General features: G+C 41.1%; 1 protein-coding gene across 1 annotated transcript; it reads left to right on the forward strand.

The window, feature by feature from the left end:
* The first annotated feature begins 18,972 nt into the window (after positions 1-18,972).
* On the forward strand, positions 18,973-21,047 carry LOC127325919 (uncharacterized). Its single transcript, XM_051352750.2, has 3 exons — positions 18,973-19,166; positions 20,395-20,502; positions 20,599-21,047. Exons 1-3 carry the CDS (start codon positions 19,104-19,106, stop codon positions 20,809-20,811), a joined length of 384 nt encoding a protein of 127 aa, XP_051208710.1. The 5' UTR covers positions 18,973-19,103; the 3' UTR covers positions 20,812-21,047.
* Positions 21,048-21,386: the final 339 nt, after the last annotated feature.

Raw genomic sequence — 21,386 nt, forward strand, 5'->3', positions numbered from 1 at the left:
GCCAGCCCTAGTGGGGGTGGAGTCCCAAGTGGACTCCACCATAGGGGGCCGGCCACCCCCCACATGGGAGGTGGGAATCCCACCTTTGGGTGGGAGTCCTAGTTGGGCTAGGTTTGCCCCCTCCTATGGAAGGTTTTGGTTTCGGGTCTTATTCGAAGACTTGGACACCAACACTTGGGATCCACCTATATAATGAGGGGCCAAGGGAGGGGGCCGGCCACCCTAAGACCATAGCTTGGCCGCCCCCCTTGAGTGGCCGGCCACCCCCTCCCAAACCCTAGCTTTGCTCCTCCACTTCATATTTCCCGCGTAGCTTAGCGAAGCTCCGCCGGACTTCTACACCGCCACCGACACCACGCCGTCGTGCTGTCGGATTCAAGAGGAGCTACTACTTCCGCTGCCCGCTGGAACGGGGAGGTGGACATCGTCTTCATCAACAACCGAACGTGTGACCGAGTACGGAGGTGCTGCCCGTTCGTGGCGCCGGAACCGATCGTGATCAAGATCTTCTACGCGCTTTTGCAAGCGGCAAGTGATCGTCTACCGCAGCAACAAGAGCCTCATCTTGTAGGCTTTGGAATCTCTTCAAGGGTGAGACTCGATACCCTCGTTGCGACCGTCTTATAGATTGCATCTTGGCTTGGATTGCGTGTTCGCGGTAGGAAAATTTTTGTTTTCTATTCAACGTTATCCTACAAAGGGTATCGAGCCGTATCTATGCATAGATGGTTGCACGAGTAGAACACAATGGTTTGTGGGCGTTGATGCTCTTGTTATCTTTAGTTTGAGTACTTTGCATCTTTGTGGCATAGTGGGATGAAGCGGCTCGGACTAACTTTACATGACCGCGTTCATGAGACTTGTTCCTCGTTTGACATGCAACTTGTATTGCATAAGAGGCTTTGCGGGTGTCTGTCTCTCCTACTATAGTGAAGATTCAATTTACTCTTCTATTGAAAACATTAGTATCAACGTTGTGGTTCATGTTCGTAGGTAGATTAGATCTCTCTCGAAAACCCTAAACCACGTAAAATATGCAAACCAAATTAGAGACGTCTAACTTGTTTTTGCAGGGTTTGGTGATGTGATATGGCCATGATATGATGATGAATATGTATGAGATGATCATTATTGTATTGTGGCAACCGGCAGGAGCCTTATAGTTGTCTTTAATTTTCATGTTGAGTAGTATTTCAAAGTAGTTGTTATAGTTGCTACATGAGGTGAACAACCATGAAGACGGCGCCATGAACCTTGACGCTACACCGACGATGATGGAGATCATGCCCGAAGATGATGGAGATCATATCCGTGCTTTGGAGATGAAGATCAAAGGCGCAAAGACAAAAGGGCCATATCATATCACATATGAACTGCATGTGATGTTAATCCTTTTATGCATCTTATTTTGCTTAGATCGCGACGGTAGCATTATAAGATGATCCCTCACATTAATATCAAGATAATAAAGTGTTCTTCCCTCGTATGCACCGTTGCATTGTTCGACGTTTTGAAGCATCTCGTGATGATCGGGTGTGATAAACTTGACATACAACGGGTGTAAGCCATGTTGCACACGCGGAATACTTGGGTTTGCTTGACGAGCCTAGCATGTACAGACATGGCCTCGGGACAACGGAAACCGAAAGGTTGAACACGAGTCATATGGATGATATGATCAACATGTTGATGTTCACCATTGAAGCTACATCATCTCACGTGATGATCGGTTTTGGTGTAGTGGATTTGGATCGTGTACCACTTAACAACTATGAGGGATGTTGTATTAAGTGGGAGTTCATTAGTAATTAGATTAAAACATGAACTAATTATCATAAACATAGTCTGAGTAGTATTTTGAATTAATTTTGTAGTATTGGCATCCGTTTACTACTATGCGCTAGTCTTGTTATTGAGATAGAAATATGTTAAAATCGACAAGAAACTTTACGGAATGGTACCGTATTGTTAAAGAATCAAGAATTGATTAAGTCCTATTGCAAACTTTTAGTAAACCTCACATTGTTGATTCAAAGAGCTATGGTTTCAATTAGTACCTAAAGTTATCTTGTCTCCATGAAACTTGAAAGTTCAAATATGTTTGAAAAATAAGGAGCTGAAAATTTAGTTTTCATAAATAATCAAGGTATGAGATATATGTGATATCTAAGACCTTATTGCAAGATGATAGAATATAATTTGGTGAGACTACATAAACTCATAAGTTTTATGGGAATGTATGAAGGTTGAAGACGCAAGACGTCACAATCCTCCAGCTATTGGGGCACTAATGATATTCGCATATCCATGAAGTTATCATCCTTAGTATGCACCGTTGCTAAGACTCGTCGTTTCGAAGCATCACGTGATGATCGGGTGTTATAGATTCTACGTGTGCTTACAATGGGTGCAAGCCTGATTTGCACATGCGAATACTAAGGTTAAACTTTATGAGCCTAGCATGTACAGACATGGTCTCAAAAAGTTGTCATGAATTGATGGATAAAATTATGAGTGAAATTGTTCATCATAGTTACTAATATGTGAAATCTAGAACACTTGTCATATGATGATCAACTTCAAAGTAAGAACCTCAAGGTTATTGGTATTTGACCAACAAACCTAGAAGTTATTGATGTTGAAATGTTTTTCTGAATAATGAGGAAAGCTAAAAGAGAAACTGCAAAAGATATTTTGGCAACGAGAAAAGAAAAGACTAGAAAGTCTAGCTCGTGTGTATATAAATGATATACATGTTATGGTTGTATTCCTAGTTAAGTCACACAATGAAATTCTTGGGTATTAATACCATATTGGTTGGTATGAAGTGTCATACAAAACAACGCAATTCAAGAATACAATGGCCTAAGTGACTGACAAGGAATATGATAAGAATGTTCACTGGAACAAAAATAAAGTGTTATTATGTTCGTCATTGGCATTCTATCTAGCCCTTAGAATTTATAATAAAGAGCTTAATAAATTGTTATTTTGCTCTGGTCAAATGAAAACAATGAGTTGTTCAAATTATGACATTACTCCATGTATGATGGATAAGTTATTATAAATCTTAAATGGTGAAACACACATACATAACACTGACGCTAAAAATGCCATAAGGCAAATGATTTGAATTCCACTTATTTGTGGAACCGCAATTTAGGTCATGTTAGAAAGGATCGCATGAAGGAACTCCATGCAAATGGATTTTTGGAGTCATTCGATTTGTTGAATCGTTTGGCACTTGCAAAATCTTTTCTAAAAGGTAATGACTGAAATACCGTTCATAGGCCGAAGAGTTGAACGGGCAACTAACTTAGTGAAAACATACATAATGATATATGTGGTTCATCGGGCATAGTTGTGTGCGGAAGATTCTTCTACTTCATGAAAACTTTCAAACAATGAATTGAGTATATATGTGGATATATTCAATAAGGAAAAGTTTGAAACATTTGAATAGGATTCAAATAAATTTCAGCATGAAGTGGAAATCATCGTAATAGAAATCAAAAATCTATGATTGGATCATGGTGGAAATATTTGAATTACGAGTTTTAGCGAACATCTAAGAGAGTTATGAAATTGTTCTACAACTTACGTTTCTTGGAGTATCATAGTGATGATGAAGTATCCAAGAGATATATCCAAACTTTGTTGGATCAATGATGAGATAAAATATTGATACCATTATATTTTTGTGGATTATGCTTTAGTGACTACCGCTTTTACACTGAATAGAGCATCATCATGATCCGTTGAAATGACACCATACAAGTTATGGCATGGGTATAAACCCTAATAGTCAACCAAAATCGGATGAATGTCTTTGTTGGTTATCCCGTAGATTTGATTGGGAATTCTTCCCACGAGACAAAGAAAAAAGTGTTTGTCAATGTTTCTTATTTCCGAGAAATTGTTTCTAGTGAAGTATTTGAGTGGGAGGACAATATATTTTGATAAGGTTTATGAACTCGAGCATAATGATCGAGTAGCGCAGCATCGGAATTGGTTTCGAAAGCGGCCACAACGATCATGGCTCCCATGACTACAAAGTGTTTTAGCCATGGAGATCGAAGTACATATTGAACCTTGTAGGTATGGTTTACTTTGTGATCAAATAAATGATTTGTGGACAAAGGATTGATTTTGAACAATGATAAACCAACTACAAAACAAAGAAGTTATGATGGGCCCTGACTCCGTTAAAATGGCCATACGCCATGAAATCCAAGATAGATGAATACTTTTTGAAAGAAAATAGATCTATAAAATTGATGGACTTGGATGAAATATCCTTGAAGAAGCTTAACTTGTCGAAAAGTTGTTTACGACAAAGTTCAAAGAGTTGACTACGACAAGATTAGATCTTCCGTGGCAATGCTTAAAGTCTATATGGATTATTCTAGTAATCACTACATATTTCCTTTATGAGATATGTTAGTAGGATGGCAAAATACATTACTTATCAGAAGTGTGTATTAAAGGTGTATACAAGATACAACCAAGAGTTTTGCTGATCCGTGGAATACTAGATAGGTATACAAACTTCAATTTGATGAAGTAAGTATAGCGGAGTTTGAATCTTCACTAGATGAAATAGTCAAAGAGTTTTTGATTTCATCGAAACAATGAAGAGGCTTGCATTTGCAAGAAATTAAGTGGGAGTTGCTAAGACACATTTATAATACTTTATGTAGGTGACATATAGTTGGTTATAAATGATGTAATTATATACTTGATTAAAAGGTTTCATTGAGAATTAACTTCAATGAAAGGATATGGACTGAAACAAATTTAGTGTCAAGATCTATGAAGATAGATTGAAAAACATAAATAAGTTTAAGTCAAAGTGCATATGATGGATATTGAAGTAGTTCAATATAGAAATATTAAGAAAATGTTCTTGTCATGTGAAGGTTTAACAAGACTTGAGTGTATCTGACACTCAATGATTAAAAACACATGAGTGATTATAGATCACGAATAATATGTACACAATCAGTATATCATGTGCTATAAAGTGTTATGAGCATATACCAGAATGATTCATATGATGATCATTGGAATGACAGTAAGAATATCCTTGAGTACTTTAGAAGAACTAAGGAAATATATATATATTTTTGTATGAAGAAATGACAAACAAATCGATGTAAGGTGTTACACCGATATTGGTTTTATCACATATAAAATATAAATTCAATCTCAAATTAGACGAAGTGTTGTTTAAAAGGTAGCACAATGAGCTAGAAGTTGTCTATGCTAGATTTAGAAGGGTTCTAAATATGGTGACGGATTCTACAAAAGAAGGCGAGTATGTCATTGTTTTGACAATGACAAAGGATGTTAAGTCAAGAGGTTCTTTGAGAACTTGGTGTAGTTCCGACAGAGTCGTAACTTTGAAGCTATATTGTGTGTGACAATATTAGTGACATATTTCAGACAAATGAATTAAGGTTCCACCAGAAGATCAAACATATTTAATGCCAGCTCATTTGGAAATGAGTGATGCGTTGAGACGCAAATGAATTACAAAATACATACGTTTCGAGCGTGTCGATCCGATGACTAAAAACCTCTCCCGTGAGCAATACATGATAAAGCACCGAGAAGGCCAAGGTGTTATATCTTTACAAATGTAAACTAGATTATTGACTCTAGTGCAAGTGGGAGATCGAAGGAGATATGCCCTAGAGGCAATAATAAAGTGGTTATTATTTATATCTTTATGTTTATGATAAATGTTTATATATCATGCTAGAATTGTATTAACCGAAACATTAGTACATGTGTGATATGTAGACAAACAAGAAGTCCCTAGTATGCCTCTTAAACTAGCTTGTTGATTAATGGATGATTAGTTTCATAATCATGAACATTGGATGTTATTAATAACAAGGTTATGTCATTGTGTGAATGATATAATGGACACACCCAATTAAGCGTAGCATAAGATCTCGTCATTAAGTTATTTGCTATAAGCTTTCGATACATAGTTACCTAGTCCTTATGACCATGAGATCATGTAAATCACTTATACCGGAAAGGTACTTTGATTACACCAAACACCACTGCGTAAATGGGTGGCTATAAAGGTGGGATTAAGTATCCTAAAGTATGAGTTGAGGCATATGGATCAACGGTGGGATTTGTCCATCCCGATGACGGATAGATATACTCTGGGCCCTCTCGGTGGAATGTCGTCTAATGTCTTGCAAGCATATGAAAGAGTTCATAAGAGACCACATACCACGGGACGAGTAATGAGTACTTGTCATGAGACGAGGTTGAACTAGGTATTTAGTGTTACCGATGATCTAACCTCGTACAAGTAAAATATCGTGAGACAAAGGGAATTGGTAATGTATGTGAATGGTTCATTCGATCACTAAAGTCATCGTTGAATATGTGGGAGCCATTATGGATCTCCAGATCCCGCTATTGGTTATTGGTCGGAGTGAGTACTCAACCATGTCCGCATAGTTCTCGAACCGTAGGGTGACACACTTAAAGTTGGATGTTGAAATGGTAGTTCTTGAATTATGGAATGGAGTTCGAATATTTGTTCTGAGTCCCAGATGAGATCCCGGACATCACGAGGAGTTCCGGAATGGTCCGGAGAATAAGATTCATATATAGGATGTCATTTTATGTGAAATAAAATGTCGCGGAAGGTTCTATGGAAGGTTCTAGAAGGTTCTAGAAAAGTCCGGAAGAAACCACCAAGGAAGGTGGAGTCCACAAAGGGACTCCACCTCCATGGCCGGCCAGCCCTAGTGGGGGTGGAGTCCCAAGTGGACTCCACCATAGGGGGCCGGCCACCCCCCACATGGGAGGTGGGAATCCCACCTTTGGGTGGGAGTCCTAGTTGGGCTAGGTTTGCCCCCTCCTATGGAAGGTTTTGGTTTCGGGTCTTATTCGAAGACTTGGACACCAACACTTGGGATCCACCTATATAATGAGGGGCCAAGGGAGGGGGCCGGCCACCCTAAGACCATAGCTTGGCCGCCCCCCTTGAGTGGCCGGCCACCCCCTCCCAAACCCTAGCTTTGCTCCTCCACTTCATATTTCCCGCGTAGCTTAGCGAAGCTCCGCCGGACTTCTACACCGCCACCGACACCACGCCGTCGTGCTGTCGGATTCAAGAGGAGCTACTACTTCCGCTGCCCGCTGGAACGGGGAGGTGGACATCGTCTTCATCAACAACCGAACGTGTGACCGAGTACGGAGGTGCTGCCCGTTCGTGGCGCCGGAACCGATCGTGATCAAGATCTTCTACGCGCTTTTGCAAGCGGCAAGTGATCGTCTACCGCAGCAACAAGAGCCTCATCTTGTAGGCTTTGGAATCTCTTCAAGGGTGAGACTCGATACCCCCTCGTTGCTACCGTCTTCTAGATTGCATCTTGGCTTGGATTGCGTGTTCGCGGTAGGAAAATTTTTGTTTTCTATGCAACGTTATCCTACAATAAGAGAGTATGATAAAGTGGTATCTCGCTTGCCCGTTGATGGCGTGTAACTCACACGTTCGTTGGGAACCCCAAGAGGAAGGTATGATGCGCACAGCAGCAAGTTTTCCCTCAGAAAGAAACCAAGGTTTATCGAACCAGGAGGAGCCAAGAAGCACGTTGAAGGTTGATGGCGGCGGGATGTAGTGCGGCGCAACACCAGGGATTCCGGCGCCAACGTGGAACCTGCACAACACAACCAAAGTACTTTGCCCCAACGAAACAGTGAGGTTGTCAATCTCACCGGCTTGCTGTAACAAAGGATTAACCGTATTGTGTGGAAGATGATTGTTTGCAGAAAACAGTAGAACAAGTATTGCAGTAGATTGTATTTCAGTAAAGAGAATTGGACCTGGGTCCACAGTTCACTAGAGGTGTCTCTCCCATAAGATAAACAGCATGTTGGGTGAACAAATTACAGTTGGGCAATTGACAAATAAAGAGAGCATGACCATGCACATACATATCATGATGAGTATAGTGAGATTTAATTGGGCATTACGACAAAGTACATAGACCGTCATCCAACTGCATCTATGCCTAAAAAGTCCACCTTCAGGTTATCATCCGAACCCCCTCCAGTATTAAGTTGCAAAGCAACAGACAATTGCATTAAGTATGGTGCGTAATGTAATCAACAACTACATCCTTAGACATAGCATCAATGTTTTATCCCTAGTGGCAACAAGACAACACAACCTTAGAACTTTCTCACACGTCCTGTGTCAATGCAGGCATGAACCCACTATCGAGCATAAGTACTCCCTCTTGGAGTTACAAGCATCTACTTGGCCAGAGCATCTACTAGTAACGGAAAGCATGCAAGATCATAAACAACACATAAGCATAACTTTGATAATCAACATAACAAGTATTCTCTATTCATCGGATCCCAACAAACGCAACATATAGAATTACAGATAGATGATCTTGATCATGTTAGGCAGCTCACAAGATCCAACAATGATAGCACAATGGGGAGAAGACAACCATCTAGCTACTGCTATGGACCCATAGTCCAGGGGTAGACTACTCACACATCACACCGGAGGCGACCATGGCGGCGTAGAGTCCTCCGGGAGATGATTCCCCTCTCCGGCAGGGTGCCGGAGGCGATCTCTGGATCCCCCGAGATGGGATCGGCGGCGGCGGCGTCTCGGAAGGTTTTCCGTATCGTGGCTCTCGATGCTGGGGGTTTCGTCACGGAGACTTTTTATAGGCGGAAGGGCAGGTCAAGAGGCGGCACGGGGCCCCACACTACAGGCCGGCGCGGCCAAGGGGGCCGCGCCGCCCTATAGTGTGGCCCCTCCGTGGCCCCTCTTCGTCTCTCCTTCGGACTTCTGGAAGCTTCGTGGAAAAATAGGCCCCTGGGCTTTGATTTCGTCCAATTCCGAGAATATTTCCTTACTAGGATTTCTGAAACCAAAAACAGCAGAAAACAAGAATCGGCACTTCGGCATCTTGTTAATAGGTTAGTTCCGGAAAATGCACGAATATGACATAAAGTGCGCATAAAACATGTAGATAACATCAATAATGTGGCATGGAACATAAGAAATTATCGATACGTCGAGACGTATCAGCATCCCCAAGCTTAGTTCTGCTCGTCCCGAGCAGTAAAACGATAACACGGATAATTTCGGAGTGACATGCCATCATAATCTTGATCATACTATTTGTAAAGCATATGTAGTGAATGCAGCGATCGAAACAATGTATATGACATGAGTAAACAAGTGAATCATAAAGCAAAGACTTTTCATGAATAGCACTTCAAGACAAGCATCAATAAGTCTTGCATAAGAGTTAACTCATAAAGCAATAATTCAAAGTAGAGATATTGAAGCAACACAAAGAAGATTAAGTTTCAGCGGTTGCTTTCAACTTGTAACATGTATATCTCATGGATATTGTCAACATAGAGTAATATAATAAGTGCAATAAGCAAGTATGTAGGAATCAATGCACAGCTTCACACAAGTGTTTGCTTCTTGAGGTGGAGAGAAATAGGTGAACTGACTCAACATTGAAAGTAAAAGAATGGTCCTCCATAGAGGAAAAGCATCGATTGCTATATTTGTGCTAGAGCTTTGATTTTGAAAACATGAAACAATTTTGTCAACGGTAGTAATAAAGCATATGCATCATGTAAATTATATCTTATAAGTTGCAAGCCTCATGCATAGCGTACTAATAGTGCCCGCACCTTGTCCTAATTAGCTTGGACTACCGGATCATCACAATGCATTGTTTTTACCAAGTGTCACAAAGGGGTACCTCTATGCCGCCTGTACAAAGGTCTAAGGAGAAAGCTCGCATTGGATTTCTCGCTATTGATTATTCTTCAACTTAGACATCCATACCGGGACAACATAGACAACAAATAATGGACTCCTCTTTTATGCATAAGCATATAACAACAATTAATAATTTTCTCATTTGAGATTTGAGGATTGTTGTCCAAAACTGAAACTTCCACCATGGAACATGGCTTCGGTTAGCGGCCCAATGTTCTTCTCTAACATATGCATGCTTAACCATATGGTGGTAGATCTCTCTTACTTCAGACAAGACGAACATGCATAGCAACTCACATGAAATTCAACAATGAATAGTTGATGGCGTCCCCAAAGTAAACATGGTTATCGCACAACAAGCAACTTAATAAGAGATAAAGTGCATAATGACATATTCAATACCACAATAGTTTTTAAGCTATTTGTCCCATGAGCTATATATTGCATAGGTGAATGATGGAATTTTAAAGGTAGCACTCAAGCAATTTACTTTGGAATGGCGGGAAAATACCATGTAGTAGGTAGGTATGGTGGACACAAATGGCATAGTGGTTGGCTCAAGTATTTTGGATGCATGAGAAGTATTCCCTCTCGATACAAGGTTTAGGCTAGCAAGGCTTATTTGAAACAAACACAAGGATGAACCGGTGCAGCAAAACTCACATAAAAGACATATTGAAAACATTATAAGACTCTACACCGTCTTCCTTGTTGTTCAAACTCAATACTAGAAATTATCTAGACCTTAGAGAAGCCAAATATGCAAACCAAATTTTAGCATGCTCTATGTATTTCTTCATTAATGGGTGCAAAGCATATGATGCAAGAGCTTAAACATGAGCACAACAATTGCCAAGTATCACATTACCCAAGACATTTATAGCAATTACTACATGTATCATTTTCCAATTCCAACCATATAACAATTTAACGAAGGAGAAACTTCGCCATGAATACTATGAGTAGAAACCAAGGACATACTTGTCCATATGCTACAGCGGAGCGTGTCTCTCTCCCATAAAGTGAATGCTAGGATCCATTTTATTCAAACAAAACAAAAACAAAAACAAACCGACGCTCCAAGAAAAAGCACATAAGATGTGATGGAATAAAAATATAGTTTCAGGGGAGGAACCTGATAATGTTGTCGATGAAGAAGGGGATGCCTTGGGCATCCCCAAGCTTAGACGCTTGAGTCTTCTTGATATATGCAGGGGTGAACCACCGGGTGCATCCCCAAGCTTAGAGCTTTCACTCTCCTTGATCATGTTGCATCATACTCCTCTCTTGACCCTTGAAAACTTCCTCCACACCAAACTCGAAACAACTCATTAGAGGGTTAGTGCACATTATAAATTGACATATTCAGAGGTGACACAATCATTCTTAACACTTCTGGACATTGCATAATGCTACTGGACATTAGTGGATCAAAGAAATTCATCCAACATAGCAAAAGAGGCAATGCGAAATAAAAGGCAGAATCTGTCAAAACAGAACAGTTCGTATTGACGAATTTTAAAATGGCACCAGACTTGCTCAAACGAAAATGCTCAAATTGAATGAAAGTTGCGTACATATCTGAGGATCACACACGTAAATTGGCTTAATTTTCTGAGTTACCTACAGGGAGGTGGACCCAGATTCGTGACAGCAAAGAAATCTGGAACTGTGCAGTAATCCAAATCTAGTACTTACTTTTCTATCAACGGCTTAACTTGGCACAACAAAATACAAAACTAAGATAAGGAGAGGTTGCTACAGTAGTAAACAACTTCCAAGACACAAAATAAAAACAAAGTACTGTAGGTAAAAACATGGGTTGTCTCCCATAAGCGCTTTTCTTTAACGCCTTTCAGCTAGGCGCAGAAAGTGTGTATCAAGTATTATCAAGAGACGAAGTGTCAACATCATAATTTGTTCTCATAATAGAATCAAAAGGTACCTTCATTCTCTTTTTAGGGAAGTGTTCCATACCTTTCTTGAGAGGAAATTGATATTTTATATTACCTTCCTTCATATCAATGATAGCACCAACAAATAAGAAAAGGTCTTCCCAATATAATGGGACAAGATGCATTGTATTCAATATCCAAGACAACAAAATCAACGGGGACAAGGTTATTGTTAACGGTAATGCGAACATTATCAACTTTACCCAAAGGTTTCTTTGTAGAATGATCAGCAAGATTAACATCCAAATAACAATTTTTCAGCGGTGGCAAGTCAAGCATATTATAAATTTTCTTAGGCATAACAAATACTTGCACCAAGATCACATAAAGCATTACAATCAAAATCTTTAATCTTCATCTTAATGATGGGCTCCCAACCATCCTCTAGCTTTTTAGGAATAGAGGCTTCACGCTCTAGTTTCTCTTCTCTAGCTTTTATGAGAGCATTTGTAATATGATGCGTGAAAGCCAAATTTATAGCACTAGCATTAGGACTTTTAGCAAGTTTTTGCAAGAACTTTATAACTTCAGAGATGTGGTAATCATCAAAATTCAAACCATTATAATCTAAAGCAATGGGATCATCATCCCCAATGTTGGAAAAAATTTCAGCAGCCTTTATCACGTGCGTTTCAAAGTAGCTTTAGCAGCTTTAGCAGTTTTTCGCGCTTTGCATTAGAAGTGGAAACATTGCTAACACCAATTCTTTTATTAGTATGAGTAGGAGGTGTAGCAACATGTGTAGCATTAGCATTACTAGTGGTGATAATAGTCCAAACTTTAGCTATATTCTTTTCTTTAGCTAGTTTTTCATTTTCTTCTCTATCCCACCTAGCACGCAGTTCAGCCATTAATCTTATATTCTCATTAATTCTAACTTGAATGGCATTTGCTGTAGTAGTAATTTTATTATGATGATTCTCATTAGGCAAAACTTTTGATTTCAAAAGATCAACATCAGCAACAAGACTATCGACTTTAGAAGCAAGTATATCAATTTTCCCAAGCTTTTCTTCAGCATTTGTTAAAAGCAGTTTGTGTACTAATAAATTCTTTAAGCATGGCTTCAAGTCCAGGGGGTGAACTCCTATTATTGTTGTAAGAATTCCCATAAGAATTACCATAGCCGTTGCCATTATTATAAGGATATGGCCTATAGTTGTTACTAGAATTGTTCCGGTAAGCATTGTTGTTGAAATTATTATTTTTAATGAAGTTTACATCAACATGTTCTTCTTGTGCAACCAATGAAGCTAATGGAACATTATTAGGATCAATATTAGTCCTATCATTCACAAGCATAGACATAATAGCATCAATCTTATCACTCAAGGAAGAGGTTTCTTCGATTTAATTTACCTTCTTACCTTGTGGAGCTCTTTCCGTGTGCCATTCGTAGTAATTGATCATCATATTATCAAGAAGCTTTGTTGCTTCACCGAGAGTGATGGACATAAAGGTACCTCCAGCAGCTGAATCCAATAAATTCCGTGAAGAAAAATTTAGTCCTGCATAGAAGGTTTGGATGATCATCCAAGTAGTCACCCATGGGTTGGGCAATTTTTAACCAGAGATTTCATTCTTTCCCAAGCTTGAGCAACATGTTCAGTATCTAATTGTTTAAAATTCATTATGCTACTCCTCAAAGATATAATTTTAGCAGGGGGATAATATCTACCAATAAAAGCATCCTTGCATTTAGTCCATGAATCAATACTATTCTTAGGCAGAGATAGCAACCAATCTTTAGCTCTTCCTTTTAATGAGAAAGGGAACAATTTTAGTTTTATAATGTCACCATCTACATCCTTATACTTTTGCATTTCACATAATTCAACAAAATTATTAAGATGGGCAGCAGCATCATCAGAACTAACACTGTAAAATTGCTCTCGCATAACAAGATTCAGAAAGGTGTTTAATTTCAAAGAATTCTGCTGTAGTAGCAGGTGGAGCAATAGGTGTGCATAAGAAATCATTATTATTTGTGGTTGTGAAGTCACACAACTTAGTGTTTTCAGCGTTGGCCATTTTAGCAACAGTAAATAAAACAAACTAGATAAAGTAAATGCAAGTAAACTAATTTTTTTGTGTTTTTGATATAGCAAACAAGATAGCAAGTAAAGTAAAACTAGCGACTAATTTTTTTGTATTTTGATTTAGTGCAGCAAACAAAGTAGTAAATAAAACTAAGCAAGACAAAAACAAAGTAAAGAGATTGAGAAGTGGAGACTCCCCTTGCAGCGTGTCTTGATCTCCCCGGCAACGGTGCCAGAAAAAGAGCTTGATGGCGTGTAACTCACACGTTCGTTGGGAACCCCAAGAGGAAGGTATGATGCGCACAGCAGCAAGTTTTCCCTCAGAAAGAAACCAAGGTTTATCGAACCAGGAGGAGCCAAGAAGCACGTTGAAGGTTGATGGCGGCGGGATGTAGTGCGGCGCAACACCAGGGATTCCGGCGCCAACGTGGAACCTGCACAACACAACCAAAGTACTTTGCCCCAACGAAACAGTGAGGTTGTCAATCTCACCGGCTTGCTGTAACAAAGGATTAACCGTATTGTGTGGAAGATGATTGTTTGCATAAAACAGTAGAACAAGTATTGCAGTAGATTGTATTTCAGTAAAGAGAATTGGACCTGGGTCCACAGTTCACTAGAGGTGTCTCTCCCATAAGATAAACATCATGTTGGGTGAACAAATTACAGTTGGGCAATTGACAAATAAAGAGAGCATGACCATGCACATACATATCATGATGAGTATAGTGAGATTTAATTGGGCATTACGACAAAGTACATAGACCATCATCCAACTGCATCTATGCCTAAAAAGTCCACCTTCAAAGTTATCATCCGAACCCCTCCAGTATTAAGTTGCAAAGCAACAGACAATTGCATTAAGTATGGTGCGTAATGTAATCAACAACTACATCCTTAGACATAGCATCAATGTTTTATCCCTAGTGGCAACAAGACAACACAACCTTAGAACTTTCTCACATCGTCCTGTGTCAATGCAGGCATGAACCCACTATCGAGCATAAATACTCCCTCTTGGAGTTACAAGCATCTACTTGGCCAGAGCATCTACTAGTAACGGAAAGCATGCAAGATCATAAACAACACATAAGCATAACTTTGATAATCAACATAACAAGTATTCTCTATTCATCGGATCCCAACAAACGCAACATATAGAATTACAGATAGATGATCTTGATCATGTTAGGCAGCTCACAAGATCCAACAATGATAGCACAATGGGGAGAAGACAACCATCTAGCTACTGCTATGGACCCATAGTCCAGGGGTAGACTACTCACACATCACACCGGAGGCGACCATGGCGGCGTAGAATCCTCCGGGAGATGATTCCCCTCTCCGGCAGGGTGCCGGAGGCGATCTCCTGGATCCCCCGAGATGGGATCGGCGGCGGCGGCGTCTCTGGAAGGTTTTCCGTATCGTGGCTCTTGGTACTGGGGGTTTCGTCACGGAGACTTTTTATAGGCGGAAGGGCAGGTCAAGAGGCGGCACGGGGGCCCCACACTACGTGGCCGGCGCGGCCAAGGGGGCCGCGCCGCCTATAGTGTGGCCCCTCCGTGGCCCCTCTTCGTCTCTCCTTCGGACTTCTGGAAGCTTCGTGGAAAAATAGGCCCCTGGGCTTTGATTTCGTCCAATTCCGAGAATATTTCCTTACTAGGATTTCTGAAACCAAAAACAGCAGAACAAAGAATCGGCACTTCGGCATCTTGTTAATAGGTTAGTTCCAGAAAATGCACGAATATGACATAAAGTGTGCATAAAACATGTAGATAACATCAATAATGTGGCATGGAACATAAGAAATTATCGATACGTCGGAGACGTATCACCCGTATTTGATCGGCAAAACATAAATTCCCAGGCACCTCTGGAGTTCATAGAAAGACTAGAAGTAGTGATTGTCAAAGATAAAAGCATCAAAGTTATACCACAATCAATCATATTTTGAGACAAGCATATTATATTAAGAATGACAGTTGTGCTCTCAAGATAGTGCTCAAAGAAATAATGGAGACACAACATAGAAGTAAAAGATTGACCCTTCGCAGAGGGAAGCAGGGATTAACATGCGCTAGAGCTTTTCATTTTTGAAATCAGGAGTAAAATCATTTTGAGAGGTGTTTGTTGTTGTCAACGAATGGTAATGGGTACACCAACTACCTCGCCAACCGGACTTTCAAGAGCGGCTCCCATGAATTATTGCATATTTATTTGGCACTCCTTCCAACCTTTCTTACACAAACCATGGCTAACCGAATCCTCGGGTGCCTGCCAACAATCTCATACCATGAAGGAGTGCCCCTTTTTTATTTTAGTTTTATTATGATGATGACACCCCCCCAACCTTTGCTTACACAAGCCATGGCTAACCGAATCCTTCGGGTGCCGTCCAACAATCACAAACCATGGAGGAGTGTCTATTAAGTTAATTAATTCGGGACTGGGAATCCCGTTGCCAGCTCTTTTTGCAAAATTATTGGATAAGCGGATGTGCCACTAGTCCATATGAGAGTCCGTCAAAAGTAAGTGACAAGGTTGAAAGCTAAACACCACATACTTCCTCATGAGCTATGAAACATAAACACAAATTGAGAAGCATTTTGAAGGTTTTAAAGGTAGCGCATGAGAATTTACTTGGAATGGTTTGAACTGCCATGCATAGGTATTTATGGTGGACACTTTGGAACAAATTGGTTTTCAGGTGTTTGGAAGCACGAGCAGCGTTCCCGCTCAGTACAAGTGAAGGCTAGCAATAGACTAGGGAGCGACAAATCAAGAGAGCAAGAATCGTCATAATCATGCTTGCGGCAAAATAAATTAACGGAGGCATAAAAGTGATACAAGAACTCTGAAGCAATATAGATCATCGAGGCTTAATTGAATTTTTGTTCAGTCATATGCATGCGTGAGCATGTGCCAAGTCGATATAAATGAATTATTCAGAGGAGGATACCACAATGCCATACCTACTTATGAATAAAACAATACAAGCAAACATTCATGACATGCTACTCATATTAATAAATCCTGCTTACATACATGATTCATGATGCTTATTATTAATTGTTGGTACCTCTCCATGATTGACATAGCTGTTAGATGATCCTATTTGCATATATCTCATTATGAACTGCTTAAGTACTAGCCATAGCATGAGAATATATACATCATATGAGCAAATGTGTTCGTGAAAGTTCTTTTATCGCTCAGTTGTTAACTGAATTGCTTGAGGACAAGCAATAAGCTAAGCTTGGGGGGAGTTGATACGTCCAAAACGTATCTACTTTCCCGAACACTTTTGCTATTGTTTTGCCTCTAATTTGTGTATTTTGGATACAACTAACACGGACTAACGCTGTTTTCAGCAGAATCGTTTCCGGTGTCTCGTTTTTGTGCAGAAATCCAACTTTCGGGAAAATCCTTGGAATTTATGCGTAAGGCCCTATTTTCCTGCATACTGACGGATCCAGAAGGACAAGTAAGGTGGAGGCCCGAGGGCCCCACACCATAAGGCGGCGCGGCCTAGGGGGGGCCCGCGCGGCCCTATGGTGTGGCCCCCTCGGCCGGCCTCCGACGCCCTCCTTCGGACTACTTATCGGCCTCGACCTAAAAACGCACGGGGAGAAGTCGAAGTCGCGAGAAAGCCTCCAGAACGCCGCCACATCGCGAAACTCCATCGCGGGAGCCAGAAGTCTCCGTTCTGGCACTCCGCCGGGACGGGGAATTGGAGGAGATCATCGCCATCATCACCGCCAACGCCTCTACATCAACCAGCCATGTTTCCCCCATCCATGTGTGAGTAATTCCCCCGCTGTAGGCCGAAGGGGATGGTAGGGATTGGATGAGATTGGTCATGTAATAGCATAAGATTGTTAGGGCATAGTGCCTAGTGTCCGTAATTGGTACTTTGATGATATTGTTGCAACTTGTTATGCTTAATGCTTGTCACTAGGGCCCGAGTGCCATGATCTCAGATCTGAACATGTTATTGTTTCATCATGATATTCATTGTTTTATGATCTTACCTGCAAGTTGTATACACATATCGCTGTCCGGAACCAATGGCCCCGAAGTGACAAGAATCGGGACAACCGGAGGGGATGGTAGTGATGTGGGGATCACATGTGTTCACGGAGTGTTAATGCTTTGCTCCGGTACTCTATTAAAAGGAGTACCTTAATATCCAGTAGATTCCCTAGAGGCCCGGCTGCCACCGGCTGGTAGGACAAAAGATGTTGTGCAAGTTTCTCATTGCGAGCACGTACGACTATAATTGGAACACATGCCTATTGATTGCTTTGTACTTGGACACCGTTTTATTATTATCTGCAAATGCCCTGCTATGATTGTTACATGAGTTTCTCTCATCCATGCAACGCCCGTTCATCCGTCCCCGTGCCTACAGTATTTTAATCCTGCTGTTTACTAAAATCACTACTGCTGTCTTTGTTACTCGTCGCTGTTATTTCACTACTGCTACTGCTATAAAACTGTTACTACTGATAAACTCTTGCGAGCTAGTCTGTTTCCAGGTGCAGCTGAATTGACAACTCCGCTGTTAAGGCTTTCAAGTATTCTTTGTCTCCCCTTGTGTCGAATCAACAAATTGGGTTTTACTTCCCTCGAAGACTGTTGCGATCCCCTATACTTGTGGGTCATCACAACTCCAAAACCCTAACCTAATCTTTCGAAACCACTAATTTTATTAGAAACTCAACTCATAGATCGGGTTCCCACGCCGACATGGCCGGCCGGAGGAAGGGGAACCGACTTATGGAAGTGGAAGAATCAAGGCGGCATCTAGGTTTTGGAAGAGGCGGCTGGAGGTGTTGTATCCTCTTCATCCTTAGGGGGCTGAGCCGTTGTCTCCCTTCTTCTTCATATGTATTCTTTTACTTCTACTACATCGATGAAAACAACATTATTGATGCATTTGGTTAACAAAATAAACAAGTTAAGTAAAATCCATTTCTAAAAAAGCTTCTCAACTATATCTAAATACATAGGTATATAGACATGTTTTAGCTATATGTACATCCGTATATACAAAAAAGTTGAAAACGTTTTTTTTTAAACAGAGGGAATACTAATATTTATTAGTGGGCTGTACGTTAGCAGCTCTGATCTACGAAGCCCAACAAGACTCGGTTGACAACTCCGGATCCAGTGACACGTCAGGCCTAATCACGGCGAAGCCAAGCCAAGCACCCAAACCAAACCGGCGAACGCAAGAATAGGCTCGACGGAGAAGAATTCCGTCGAGAAATCAACGGAAGTTTGCGCGGAGCGAGGTTTGCGATGGCGGGGGAGGCGAGGCCGGACGCGCAGCTCTTCCAGCTCCTCTCCGACCTTCTGCAGCAGGTACGTTACGTGCACGCGCGCGTCACGCCTCCTTCCGCCGTCTCGATCCGTGCCGTCGATTCCGCGCCGGCCGCCGGTCGGGGGCGCCAGGCCGTCCCGGCGCTTCTAGCTGACCCGATCTGGAGCGTCCGCGTGCGTTTTTTCGATTCCTGGATCTCGATTGGAGTAGGGTACCGACCGTTGCCTTATCCCGTCAGGCTCTATAAACAGATGTTCTTGCTGTCTAAAACAAACAGATGTGTTTTTGGTGTAAACCATCTTGGCAACACCCAAGGTAATTACTACCGCTGGTGGAGCATTTTCGTAGCAGATTTGCATTGCCTGTGGATGTGAGTAAACGTGGTAATGACAATGCTTGCCTGTTTAAAATGTGAACCTACCTGGCTCTGCTCCAACCGGCGGTCTGTCACCGGTCGATTGCCATTGCAGTTCGGTGCCGTGCAAATTTCCACCTCACAGGGTCTGAAATAGGACTGGATGATCTGTCTCTGTAACACCATTCATCGTCTGTTTACCGGTTTACCTGCCTGGGCATGGGCCTGGTAGACTGTTCTGAATCACCCGCAGTCATCCCGGTCCGGTGGCGGTGGTGCATCCTTCATCACTTACATAAGTGGAGTTTGTTTCTGTAGAAATTGCCAAGACAGAATAAAGATAATGAGAATCTTTGTTAGTTGTTGTTCTTGGTTTTATCAAGACCGGATAAAGAAACATAGCAAAAAATATTATGTTTATGTGAATGATGATCTGGAGTGTTAAACCTCTGTACTTCCGACATCTACTAGCACTGTCTCCAGCTGTATCTACATATACGTTGACAAGAAATATAATGCTTAGTTACTATTGCTAAGGCAGAGTAAAGATAATCATTAATCAGAATTTTTGTTAGCTGTTTTCTAGATTTTTGTAAATGATGATCTGGAGTGAGTTTCACCTTGGTACTTCCGACCATCTACTGGCACTGTCTCCAGCTATATGTACATATTGACAAGAGATATAATGCTTTGTTACCATTGCCAATTTGCCATGATTAGTCCAATGATATTATCTGTTGCAATTTGTACCTGTTATACGTGTACTGTTACTTTACGCTTATATCTCAGTTTGCTGGGTATATTTGAAATTCACTCTCATATCCTTATATCAGTACTGAATAGTACATTATTTGTCTAGTAGTAATGGGATTGTGATAAACTGACATGTCTTCATTTTTTTAAACAAAACGTAGGTGGAGTCAATGAGCAACCAGGAAGAGGTAGAACTGAGAGCAAAGATTGAAGCACTAGGCCTAGAAGTGACCAAGGTTCCACAGCAGGCACCTAAGCAACTTGATGAGGTAACTGCAATTCTCTTACTACCACATCTAGTTACTCCTCTTTCCACCGACCCATGTCTTATTGTCTCATTATGTTTCGTCCAACTCTCTTTTCAGTTGGAGATAGCTGCAGAGCTGGACAGACTGTCAGCAAGGCTCGAGAATGTTGACAAGATGATATCTTCTGCCATGACATCTGATCCAGAGGTGAAATCGCTTCTGAGCAGCACCGCCGATGTATGGATGCCCGTCATCACCGCATCTGCTGATGAAAGGCGAGGGTTTGCAGGAACAAGCGCCGACCTGGAAGAGCAGGAGAAATCCAAGTAATAGCTTGGACTGAAACCCTGTATTTCTTCGCGTCAGCATTCTTCTACATGTTCCCTCCAGCTTTGTATCTAAGGTTCTCTTTGGGGCCAAAACAGAGAATAAACACACATCACAGCTCTGTATCAAAGGTTTATTTGTGCAGAAGAGAGAATAATCACACATGTTGTTGATGTACTATACTAATTTTTTTTAGATCAGTGAGGTAATAAAATCTGTCAAGCATTGTTTGGTTTCAAGGTAATATCTTGCTTCAGTTTCACAGCTACACCTACACTACTTTTTGTAATATGCAAAAACTTTTATCTATCTGGTTCCTGACTCCCTGTGGGTATTTGTTGCGTTTCTCTATCCCTAGTAACTGTCAACGATATGTTGTGTCTGAACATTTTTTTCACAAATTTGCCAGAGTCATGCCAAACGATTTATTCAAAGTGTGGTTCAGAGCAGTACAGTACAGTCGCTGAATTCTGTTGCCAGACGAGGTCTGCCACATATCATTTCCATTGAGCAAGCTCGAGGGCATATATCCTCTAAAATCTGGGTTATCCATCATGTAATCCGTTGGCTGCTCAGAT

Source organism: Lolium perenne, chromosome 5 (genome assembly GCF_019359855.2).
Source record: "Lolium perenne isolate Kyuss_39 chromosome 5, Kyuss_2.0, whole genome shotgun sequence".
Classification (NCBI taxonomy): Eukaryota; Viridiplantae; Streptophyta; class Magnoliopsida; order Poales; family Poaceae; genus Lolium; species Lolium perenne.